The sequence below is a fragment of the Coenobita brevimanus genome, chromosome 105 (genome assembly GCF_032717465.1).
Source record: "Coenobita brevimanus isolate Jiangsu-jjx chromosome 105, ASM3271746v2, whole genome shotgun sequence".
NCBI lineage: Eukaryota > Metazoa > Arthropoda > Malacostraca > Decapoda > Coenobitidae > Coenobita > Coenobita brevimanus.
Window position 1 is genome coordinate 1,403,840 of NC_137058.1, and position 12,903 is coordinate 1,416,742.

Here is a 12,903-nt window from a genome sequence, read left to right on the forward strand (position 1 = left end):
CCAGCACTCACTGGAGGGTAGCAAGAATAAAATAAAATACAATACTGGTATGTGTCATAGGCTAGGGGGATTAATTCCTCCAGTCCCAAGACAAGCTTTACTATATTCTTGCAACAGCCGGATGATATTATATACACTTTGGAAGAACCGTTAGTAATGAAGGGACTAATGACAGCTATGTATTACCCCTCAAGTTTGGAAAGTGTCTACCAAACTGAATAAAAGCATCAGGGGAAAAAAAAAAAAAAAAAAAAAAAAAAAAAAAACTAAATGGGTTAACAGTTTATTACTTGATATTGCACATTAATATTCTCTTGTACATTAAGCTGGTAGGTGGAGGTGCCCACCATCCACTCACTCAATGTAGTGCTACCATTAAATGACTACACTGAGTTACATGCCAAATGGTCTCTTGTAGCCCAAGTAACCATTTACTCCATTAGGTGGTAACCTTAAAACCAATAAATGGATGCTTGGTGGTCTAGTGGGTTAAGATGCTTCAACAAAACATGATCCACAAGGGTTTAACTGAGAGATGGTTGGGGTTTCTTCCTCACATAATGCCACAAAGGGGACAGAGACTGGTACTTGCATTTGGTTTCTGGTCTGAGCAGCCCAGCCCCAGTCCCTATGCTTCTGATGGGGCAATAAATGATGTGATACAAATTCAAAAAATAACATTATTTTATGCAATGTATATTGATAATGAACACGACGTAAAGAGCAACGAAGAGAATATTAAGATGCAATAGGCAAAATAAATTGCAAAGGAAGAGGTACTAGAAAGCCTGGTAAGCTGATGATACCACAGCCCCAGGAGACTGGCAACAGTAACAGCAATTAAACTTATCTCATATTCTGAACCACTGGTCATCAAATTCAATTTCATAATGACAAGAATCAGCAAAAGTTAACTAGAGCTAAGTGCACAGATGGAGACAAAAGTTTGCCCAGTATTTCACCTCTTCTACTTATCACTTTCCTCTGCTGGCCAATATTCCTATACTGTAAGAGGGTTAGTATGTTTCTTTGTTCACATGTGATTCTCTTTGATATGATGCATCAAGGAGGATAGTGGCAGACATGACCAAAGTGTGAAGTTGATGCAGTGGAATAGTATGCCAACTTTTGTCCCTAAATGTAACAACCATGCCAGAAAATAACTTCACAATAAGGTTTTCTCTCAACAGCAACGAAGTTCCTTGTGTGATGCAGCAGAGGCCTTCATTAAGTACCACTACGGTGGATGGTTGCAGTGCTCGGTGTCATGTTTGGGTTCAGCTCTTGGACAATGGACTTGTGTTTTCCTTTCCTCTCTTTCCAGCATCTTCATCCTCAGCTGAAAAGGGTAAGCTGAACATGTAAATCTTAAAGACATTCCACAACGGAAAGAGAAGGTTAACTTTAGACTGCAGTCCAACGGGTTCACAAGCAAATGCACCTGGGGTCAGAACAAACAACGTAATACTGGGTGTCCGTCTTTTAAGTCAGGATATGTTTAAAACATCAAAATATTCTCCACACAAATGTAATGCGGGTGAAACTGGCTATCACCTATATATGGAACAATGAGAGTTGGGAAGAAATGTATTTTATGTACTGAAAATTAAAAGCAAATAATAGGGCATTTAATAAGGTGCCATATAATGAGGACTTACTGTATAAGAAACAATAAGTCTTCCTTGTAAGTTGCCTTTAATGATTTTGTTTTGTTATCATGTTCACAGTCAATTACATATTAACTGGTTAATAAAGTACTAATATTACCTATAATTCTGATTTACCAGTTTCCCCCAATTTCTAGTACCAATTACAGTATACAGAAAAAATCTGATCTGTAACAGACTATCTATCTATAGCCAGGTGCCTTTATTAAAGGGATGACCACAAACATACTGCCTCCAATGCTGCACCGTCCTCTGTCATTTGGCTGCCCTCCCTCCAACTCACATTGTCATATATCTCTCCAGTACATCCCTACATCTCATCTTTGGTCCCCTCCTCCCTTTCTCCCTTTCCACTTCACTCGCATACACTCTTCTTGTCTCTCTCTCTCTCTCTTTCTCCATCCTCTCCACATATCCAAACCATCTCAGAGTACCAGTATTTCTTTTAATTCTTTCAATTACATCACACTTGCAATTATCCATCGTCACAACATCCATCTATTGCACTGTCCAGTGCTTTATGTTCAGCTCTATTACAACAATATCCAGCAAAATAAGGCAACATCCAGCTCAGAAGTGGGAAACAGTCAGCAGTACTATGCATTTTCGGCAGCAATGTGTATCATCCGGCTCAGACACAGGACCCAATCAGTGCGCAGGCAGACCCCGCAACACACGCCAGTCAATCACAATGCCCTGTGGAAGCAGCCCACCCAACACTCCAAGCCAACTGTTGCCCTCTCATTCTCTCCACTGGACACTGTATAGTGAGAACCTTCACTCGCTCTCTCGTAAGTATACCTTTATACGATTACAAGCAGACCCCGAGATACGATATCCCTGGATGTGCTACCTGGACTGAGCAATGGGGATAGAAATACCACCCTACCCCGCCAAACGATGGCCAAACCCTGGTATAACGATGGGTTTTGCTTTACTTTTTAAACCGATTTTGATGATCTTTAAGACTCAAATTTTGTGTTTAGGTTGTTTTATAAACTACTTTTAGACTTAGATAAATGTGTTGTAGTCACTGGTGGGGTGAACACTGTCATTCTGGCATACAGTTTACTAAGTCTGATTTTTTCCAAGACTTATTTTTGATGATCTTCATATTTTATTTTTGGGTTTAGGTGTTATAAACTGCTTTTAGGCTTAGTTTAGCTTCTTTTAAAGCTATCTGGGGGTTGTTTAGGTTATCTAGAAACTTCTTTTTGAACTCATATGAGTGGGTTTAGGACTTGATTGGGGGGAAAATCCAAAGCTCCAAAACGCATCCCTATACTGTACTTTACATGTCAAATCTACCCCGAGATAAGATACCCCGCCCAGCGACGGGTTTTTACTTAACCAACTGCATCGCTATCCTGGGGTGTGCCTGTACTGTGTATAATTATATGATATGTATGATTATACTATGTACTGCATTACTGTGCTATTTGAACTGTATCATTACTGTATTGTGTTTTATGCTTGTTTCTAATCTTTTATTCATGTGTAATATTGTAATGTGGTAGGTGGGGGGTGCTCACCATCCACTCACTTGATGTAGTGCTGCTCTCAGGTGTTTGCCCACTCCTCTCCTCCACCCTTCTTTCCTTCCATCCTCTTCTGTCTTTCTTTCCTTCAGTCTTTCCTCATTCTTCTGCCTATGGGTGACTTTACACTCTCTCTACTGTCATTATTTCCTCTTCCTTCTGCCTGTGGGTCACTCTACACTGAGTGACACGCCAAATGGTTTCCTGTACACCAGGAAAGCATTTACTATGCTGGGTGGTAACCATATAACCAAATTTTGGCACCTGGTGGTTTAGTGGGTAATTATTGTGCTCCAATCGGTTTACATCCAAGAGGTGGTTGGGGTTTATTGCTCACGTAATGCCACTCAGGGATGAGTGAGGCTGGTCACTCTCATTTTAAATGTCAGGATCAACTTGCCTAGCCCCAGGCTCCTGCACTCCTCATGGGGCAACGTAGGATTGGATGATGGATGGATTCTTTCTTTCTTTTTTCTTTTCTTTTTTTTTTTTTTAAGAGAGAAGGAACCAAAGACCAAAAGTCTGCAAGCCTGCTCCCCTCCAAGAAGAAATAAAAACAAAAATAAACAGACTACAGCGATCAATGAAACACATTCCTACTTCATGACTAAGGCTTATCAAATTTCATGCTTCCATAACTTAATATGCAAGTTGTTGGAGTGGCCCTGTTTTGTCAGCTAAAAACAGACTGACTACAGTAACCAAAGAGCCTTCTCCCTATTAAATAATCAAAGCTCAAAAAATTTCAAGCAACCATGGCTCAGCATTAAAGACATAGGAGTGGTCCAGCTCTGTATGGTAAAAACAAACCAACAATACTCTACAAAATCTTCAATTTAAAAAGTCACTTTCCCCAAGCATATTGGATAATCAATGTCCAACCAAACTGCTTTATGGCCAGGCCACCAATATACTAACCTACAAAACAGGAAAGTGGCTTTAGTCTTTATCTTGCTACCTTCAAATGATTTACTTAACTGAGGAGAGACTGAAATGGGAGGGGTTAGAGTTAGCTTTCAAAACCCCCTTCACTGCTATTCAGGCACTCCTGATCATATTGTTTATAAAGGCTCCAACATGCTTACATGCATCAACTTTGGTCACCTAATGGCAGCTCTCCAAACTGCTCGATCTCAGACAGCCTCCCTAATCAGTCCTTTATCCCTGAGGTCACACTCTGTGATATTGTCCCAGGTCTTTTTCAGTCTGCCTCTCACAACCCAACCCCTGACATTCATACCTGCACCCAACTGTCACCCTCCATCCTCTCAAGACGCTCAAACCATTTCAGTCTACACCCCCCCTCATCACAACACCAATACATTTCTGTTCCAGCCTACCTTTCAACTCTCCAAATCATAATCCTAGTCTCCCCAGGCCTCACATTCAAAGATGCTCTACACATCCATCTAATAATTATAATTTCTGAGTCAACAAATATCCTCTTTCTTTACTGTCCAGGTCTCGCTACCATACAGCATTACACTCCAAACACATGCTGCATACAAAGGTCCTAACCTGAAAAAAATAATCTAGGGATACTATGAACACAATACACTAAGAGAAATGTCACCTGGTGCAAAAGCTTAAGGATTTCCAGTACCAAGGCTAAAACACTGATGATGCACCAAACAAAATGCAGCACAACTTACTAAACATACTGACAAAATTAAGCTTACAGATTATACACGACTGTAGACAAAGTTTACAAGGTCATATTTTAGTCCATGAATATAGATCAAAACTTTCATCAAAGTTTGTCACTGATTACTATATCATCACCAACTTATCAACTTACATATCTACTTATTTCACTGTAACTTCAAATTCATCTTTCTGACAGAGTCAATCTGATGACTGTCATGATAAAAAGGGGTGCCAAACCTTGGTCATGTGCTCCTACACACAAAATTCAGCCACTCAACTCAATTCCTTATCAGTTCCCTAGCCTTATCAGCTTCCATACCTCTTTTGCACACACTCTTTTACCATATCTATCCACTTTCTTCTTGGCATACCATGCCTCCTCCCACCTTCAAAAAGTCACTCAGAAATGCCATCTTTAACACTCACTCATTCTCTCCTCATAACCATACCATCTAAGGATACTCCCTTCAATGCTGGTGTCCTCAGATTTGCTTACAAAACATCTTTCATGTAGCACATTATTCTTAATCTTATTTGCTCTCTACACACGTTCCTCAAAAGCCCCATCTCCACCACTCTAGTTTTTGTCTTTTACATGTCACACCACATTCTCACATCTGTATGTCTAAGTAGGCACTAAAACTACTTCACATAAGCCTCTCATAGCTGCCAAATCAAGACCTCTGCTTCTTAACAAAACCTTCAAAGCATCAGCCATTTTCCTGCCCTGTGGCACTGTACTTTCCACTTTTTTTTTTCACATTTACCTCACCTTTTCTATCACTGCACCCGGTACTTCAAGTCTCTTACAGACTATTCACCATGATATCACCTATATATTACACTAATTTTGGTCAACTATTCACTAGAAATTTGCATATTTATGCAAATAATATGAATATGTACAAACTTTTATGTTATCTAACAATGTACAACTGTTAGTCCTTGTTTAAAGATTTCACTTAAAACCATTTCATTACTGTCATCAGATAGACTCTAGCTGATAGATGGTACAGTGTACAGTGTGTGCTTATTCCTGTGAAGTGGAGTCAGGATTCCAGAGGCTTGAATGGTGAGTGATGAGAGTGTGGCCCATTCAAATAAGCACACCTTTGATTAGTTTCTCCTCTCTCTCTCTCTCTCTCTCTCTCTCTCTGGACCCTACCTCACACCTTCCTTAGGTGGGAAAACAAGTCTGGATGATGATGATGATGATGATGATGATGATGATGATGATGATGCAATAACACTTTTTCTTCACTATAAGTAACTCATGGTACACTCAAAAGTTCATAAGAAGCAAAATTTAGTGTCTGAGGGATTTCAACTACTTAATCCTGTTTGAGAAACTTATCTCACTTGGTGGTGATGGTGTTGCCATAGGGTTCAAGATGTGAACTCAGTGGACTGCAGGCTGAAGCAATCCTCCTGCCTCACCATCCTCCTTTCAGGGGATAGGGAGAGAGCTGAGGGACATTTGAATAAGTGGAATGCAAAGCTGCCCCCCACCACGTAAAGCCATCACTCCCCAATGCCTTTGTCTCACTTACAGCTGTTTCACTATAGCTAGTTTGTTTGCATCAGACAAAGATTTATAACTCCTTTCAGCTCGGTTGATGTTTACATACAATCAGATTGGAGGATGGATCTGACTAGTAACTAAGGAGACTGGTCCCTATCTTATAACTAAAGCTCACTGAAATTCATGCAACTACAGCTTAACTTAGCACTCAACTTGTCTAAGCAGCTCAGATACATCAGATGAAAACAAAGCATCTATACTGTATATGCAGTATTTTGTCAACATGCATCATTCGACTTTAAGGTGGCATGGACTGTGTGAATGATGTATGCATAAGAGCTAATGGTATCTAAGACGGAAACTTATGATCTGAAATACAACATGTTAAGTTGCTGTTACACTCAGAGATGTATTCCAATATAAAATACTACAAATTCTTACATAAAAGCTGGTACTATAAGCTGAAGGAACCTGACAAATCAGCTATATAGTTGCCAATGGAAGTTGATAATTTGTTCATTAAAAAAAAAAAAAAAAAAAAAAAAAAAACTTTACTATATACACTCAAGCTCCACTATACCATTGGGTTATATTCAAGGAAAGCCGTCAGATAACAATCAATCATACACTGAATGTAGGGGCTATAGCGATCACACAGGGATACCCCGCTATACTATACCCCACTATGCAATACCCCGCATTAGCGACTGGGGTAGAAATAACACCCTACCCCGCCTATCGTGGACCTACCCCCAGTTTTGCGATGGCTCCTGTGAGGTATCATCTGGGGGTGATCGCTAAAAACTTTGAATCACATGCGCTCTGCAGCCAGCTAAGCCCACCCGCCTGTCAGAACGCACAGAAAAGCTTATGCAACCCCCAGACCCATATCGTTCTTCTTGCACCGCCCGTCACTGAGTGAGGATAACTTGTCCGCTCGCCCACCCTGCATCGTGTTACATTACCAACATTGCGAAGCTGCTATGACAATGCATCATAACTGTGTCCCAGCAGTGCTAGTGAGTAGGGCAGTGATAATAACAGTGTGTGATGTGTGATTTTGTGTCTTTTTTTGCTAAATAAGTGAGATAATGTCTGGTCAGGGCGTTGCACTTGGTGGACCTAGTGGTGCTTGTGGTGATAATGATGACCCTAGCAGGGTTAAGCGGCCTCCCAGCGTTACTGCAAGTGAAGTAAGTGATGAGAGCTGTTTGATATTTTCTGATCAATTTTTTATGGTTTTCATTTTTTTTTTTTTTTTCCAGATTTTATTTTGGTTTTGGTGGGTTACTAACAGGTTTCAGTCTTAGGTTAGCTTCGCTTAAAGCAGTTAGGCCATTTAGATTGGTTATAAACCTGTTTTTGGACTCATTTTGGGTGGGTTTAGGACTTGGTTGGGAAGGAATCCCAAGGCTCAAATCACATCCCTATACTTTAAATGTTAAATCCACCCAACTATACAAAACCCCATTTAGCGATTTTTTCTTAACGCATCCCATCGTAAAACCGTGGTAGCCCTGAATAGACAAAAACAGAAAGTGTATATAGAAAACCAGTGCTTTGTAGGAGACCACAGTGAATGTATGGGTGAAAATGGTCACTGTGCATGTGTGTATATCTATATATATTATATCTATATCTATCTATCTATCTATATAATCAGGGCCAACTTGCCCAGCCCCAGGCTCCTATGCTCCTTGTGAGGCAAAACAGGATTATATGAAGGATATATATATATATATATATATATATATATATATATATATATATATATATGTGTGTGTGTGTGTGTGTGTGTGTGTGTGTGTGTGTGTGTATTGTGTAAAAGAAGCAAGCATATAGTGAGTGGATGAGAAACAGGCGTGGAAGAAGTGGAGAGATGGCAGAGAGTTATATATGGAGAGGAGGAGAGAGGTGAAAAGATTAGTAAGAGAGAGTAAGAAGAAAGTGGATGTGGAATTTGAGAGGAACTTGAATGTAAAGTAGAAGGAATGTAAGAAAATGTTTTGGAAACAGGTAAGGAGAGTTAGACAAGGTGCCAAAGAAGTTAGTTGCAGAGAGAAAGATAAAAGTGGTAGATTACTAGTGCAGAAGGGAGAAAAAGTGAGCACATGGAGAGAACATTTTAAGGAACTGTTGAACAAAGAGGATGAAAGTAGTGCAAGTATATGTGGTTGGGGAATGGCTGGGAGAAGGAGGGATGTGAGATGAGAGGAAGAAATCAGTAGGATGGAAGTTGTGGAAGCAATGAAGGAAGTTAAAATGGAGAAAGCCCCAGGAATTGATGGAGTGTGTGGTGATGCTGAAGCATGGGAGAGAGATAGTAGTAGAATGGACGTAGATGTGCAGATTGGCCTGGGAGAAAGGTAGAGTCCAGGAGGATAAGAAGTCAGGTATAATTATTCCCCTGTACAAAAACTCATAAGTCAAATGACCACCCCTTACGGGATTATGGCGTCTGGCAAAAGATAGATAGATAGACAAAGGATGAGTTTGGGAGAGTGTGTAAGAAACGGAATCTACACGTGAATGTACAGAAGAGTAAAGTTATGGTCTTTGAGAGAGGTGAAGTCAGTGAATGTACAGTGAGGTTGGATGATGAGGAAATGGAAAATGTGAGTACGTTTAAGTTCTTGGGTAGTGTGATGAGTAAGGATGGAAGTTTGGAGGGTGAAGTGCTTGAAAGAGTACAGCAGGGAAGAAAAGTTGCTGGTTCCTTAAAGGCAGTGATAAGAAACAGGGAAGTGAGCATGGAAGTGAAAAAGCCACTACATGACAGTATTGTGATACCAACTCGAACATATGGAAGTGAAGCTTGGACCTTGTTGAAGGGACAGAAATCAAGAGTGAGAGCAATGGAAATGAGTTATTTGAGAGGAGCATGTGGAGTCACATGAAGAGAGAGACTGACAAATGAGGAAGTGAAAGAGCGTTGTGGAGTGGATGAGGAAGTGATAGGAAGCGTTAGGAGAAACTCACTGAGGTGGTTTGGCCATGTGGAGAGGATGAAGAGTGTATGTGAGTGAGGTGGAGGGGGAGAGAGGGAGGGGAAGGCCAAGGATAAGATGGAGGGATGGAGTGGAGAGGTATATGAGAGAGGGGGGTGTGAACTGGGAGCGGGCCAGTGAAATGGCAGGGAACAGGGTGACGTGGAGGCGATTTGTTTGTGGCCACCCTGTACAAGGGATTAAGGCACCTGGCAATAGATAGATAGATAGACAAAGGAAAAGGGGAAAAAGAAGTGTGTGGTAATCATAGGGGCATTTGTCTTCTTAGTGTAACAGGAAAAGTATATGGAAGGATACTTATTGACAGAGTTAGGGAAATAACAGAGGAATTAGTTGGAGAAGAACAGGGAGGCTTTAGGAAGGGAAGAGGTTGTGTAGATCAGATCTTTGATCTTTAGTGGAAAAGTTTCTAGAGAAGGGAAAGAAGTTGTATGCGACCTTCATGGATTTGGAGAAAGCATATGACAGGGTGGATAGACAAGGATTGTGGAAATTTTTATGAATATATGGAGTAGATGGGAAGATGATGAATGCTGTGAACAGTATGCATGAGGGTGCTAAGGCTGCTATGTGTGTGGACAGTGAACTGAGTAAATTTTTCTATTTGAAGGTTGGATTGAAACAAGGATGTGTCATGTCTCCATGGTTGTTCAATCTGTATATGGTTTGGGTTATAAAAGATATACAAGGTAAGGCAGGTGAATTTGGAGTGGCCCTAATGAGAGAGGGCACTGTTTGGAAACTCCCTGAACTGTTGTTTGCAGATAATACTGTGTTGTTGAGTAAAGATGAAGGGGAGCTGCAAGGCTTGGTGGATGAGTTTGGTACAGTGTATAAGAAACAGAAGGTAAAGGTGAATGCAGGGAAGAGTAAAGTTATGGTCTTCGAGAGAAATGAAGTAAGTGAATGCAAAGTGAGGCTGGATGAGGAAGAAATGGAAAATGTGAATGCATTTAAGTACATGGGTAGTGTGATGAGTAAGGATGGAAGTTTAGAGGTTGATGTGCTTGAAGGGGTAAAACAAGGAAGAAAAAATGCTGGTTCCTTGGAAAGCAGTGATAAGAAACAGGGAAGTGAGCATGGAAGTGAAAAAACTACAACATGACAGTATTGTGATACCAACTCTAACGTATGAAAGTGAAGCTTGGACCTTGTTGAAGGTGCAGAAGTCTAGAGTGAGAGCAGTGGAAATGAGTTATTTGAGAGGAGCATGTGGAGTCACATGGTGAGACAGACTAACAAATGAGGAAGTGAAGGAACGTTGTGGTGTGGAAGTGGATGTGATAGGAAGCATTAGGAGAAACAAACTGAGGTGGTTTGGCCATGTGGAGAGGATGGAGAGTGAGAGACTGATGAGGAGAGTGTATGTGAGTGAGGTGGAAGGGGGGAGAGGGAGGGGGAGGCCAAGGATGAGATGGAGGGATAGAGTGGAGAGGTATATGAGAGAACCCTGGGGGTGTGAGCTGGGAGAAGGGCAGTGAAATGGCGGGGGACAGAGCGACATGGAGGCAATTTGTTTGTGGCCACCCCTTACAGGATTAAGGTGTCTGGCAATATATATATATATATATATATAGCTCTCTCTCTCATCTCATCAGCCGTTTGAGTGTCCACTGCAGGACCGGCCTATCCTGACCAAAGTCGGGACAATACAGCCAATGTATCTCTACCAAGTGGCTTAGGCTGTCTGGTAGGGATTGTATGCAGGGTGAGAAGTGCTTGTAAGTGTAATTGTAGTGTTGGAGTGGCTTTGGATGTGTGTGTAGTCTGTTAACCAAGTGTAATCGGCCCGCGCAAGCCGACTGGGTGCAAGCTTACTTTATAGTAAGTGACACTGGTTCAACCACAGCACCCCTGGTGTCTGCCAATGCAGTACGTGGTCGGGTGAACACTCCTAAAGTTTATTACCTTGGCTGGGCGTGAACCCTGGCTCACCAGTGTATGAAATGCACACTCTACCACTACCACAGAGGCTCTCTCTCTCTCTCTCTATATCCAGCATCTAATCCTACGTTGCCCCATGAGGAGCGTAGGGGCCCGGGGCTAGGCAAGTTGGTCCAGGCATTTAAGATGAGAGAGACCAGCCTCACTCATCCCTGAGTGGTATTACATGAGCAATAAACCCCCAACCACCCCTTGGATATAAACCTTCACCGGCTCAATTCAATTGGAGCAATATATATATATATCATCAGCTGTTGAGTGTCCACCGCAGGACTGGCCTACCCCTACCAAAGCAGGGACGATACAGCCAATGTATCTCTACCCAGTGGCTTAGGCTGTCTGGTAAGAAGTGCTTGTGAAAGTGACTGAAATGTTGGAGTGGCTTTGGATGTGTGTGTAGTCTGTGAACCAAGTGTAATTGGCCTGCCCTATGCCAACTGGGTGCAAGCATACTAGTATGCGACACTGGTTCAACCACAGGACCCTTATGTCTGCCACTGCATTAAGTGGCTCGATAAATGATTCCCAAAGTTTTTACACCTCTGGCAGGAGGTGAACCTGCATCCACCAGCATGCGAGACGCACACTCCACCACTGTACCATGGAGGATATATATATATATATACATACAGTAAACCCTTGATATGACAAACCCCAGTATTGCAAATCTCGGATATAGTGAATGGCCAAATCGTGACCGAACTTTTCCCAGATTTTGCAAACAAATGTTGCTAAATGCAGGGGAAGTTCACGAATCAGCCCCCAGTGACAATAGCATCCCTTCCTGGCACAGTAAGTGTGCTTCAACAGCATCCCTTCCTGGCACAGTAAGTGTGCTTCAACAGCATCCCTTCCTGGCACAGTAAGTGTTCTGTAACAGTAATACATTATACTGTATACTTATTATAGATATTGTATTTAAATGTACAACTTCATACAGTACTGTATTTACATGTACAACTTCATAAACCATGGAATTCTCAAAACTTCACAGAGTTAGTTTAGGTTATGTTTAAGCATGTAGGACTGAACGACTCCCCTTATGTAGTGAAATGAGTTTGGTAATCTCCCAGAAATACCGAACCCCTCGTATACAGCAAACTTTCAGATACAGCGACCCACCTCTTCCCCCAATTAGTTCGTTATATCAAGGGTTTACTGTACACACACACACACACACACACACGTGTGTTTTGATGTCTAAATATGCCAGAATGACCAGAGAACACTACCAAAATAAGCAGAGGTTTACCATACAAATAGGTTAGGTGTAGGTTGGAGGTTGGGTGTAGGTAAGGTATGGGTATAGTTGGGGGATATTATTCATTATCTAGACATCGCCATTACCTGGACATGCCTTTGGCTCTATTACATCAGATAATTGAGGGGTTACTGTATATTTATGTATTATATATATATATATATATATATATATATATATAGATATATATATATATATATATATATATGTGTGTGTGTGTAAAGCATAAGCAAACTATCGCATTCATGGGAAACTGCAGAGTGAAGTTACAGTGTGTGTGATGTATGATGACTACTATGGCCTCACTTTCTGAAGA

General features: G+C 41.3%; 1 protein-coding gene across 1 annotated transcript in view; it reads right to left on the reverse strand.

The window, feature by feature from the left end:
• Positions 1-339: 339 nt before the first annotated feature.
• Positions 340-12,903, reverse strand: part of LOC145416343 (uncharacterized) — an 81,846-nt gene continuing 69,282 nt past the window's right edge. Inside the window, exon 14 of the mRNA XM_080285342.1 lies at positions 340-1,339. Within this exon, the coding sequence (XP_080141468.1) occupies positions 1,278-1,339 (62 nt within the window). The 3' untranslated portion in view covers positions 340-1,277. The remainder of the gene's footprint in view (positions 1,340-12,903) is intronic.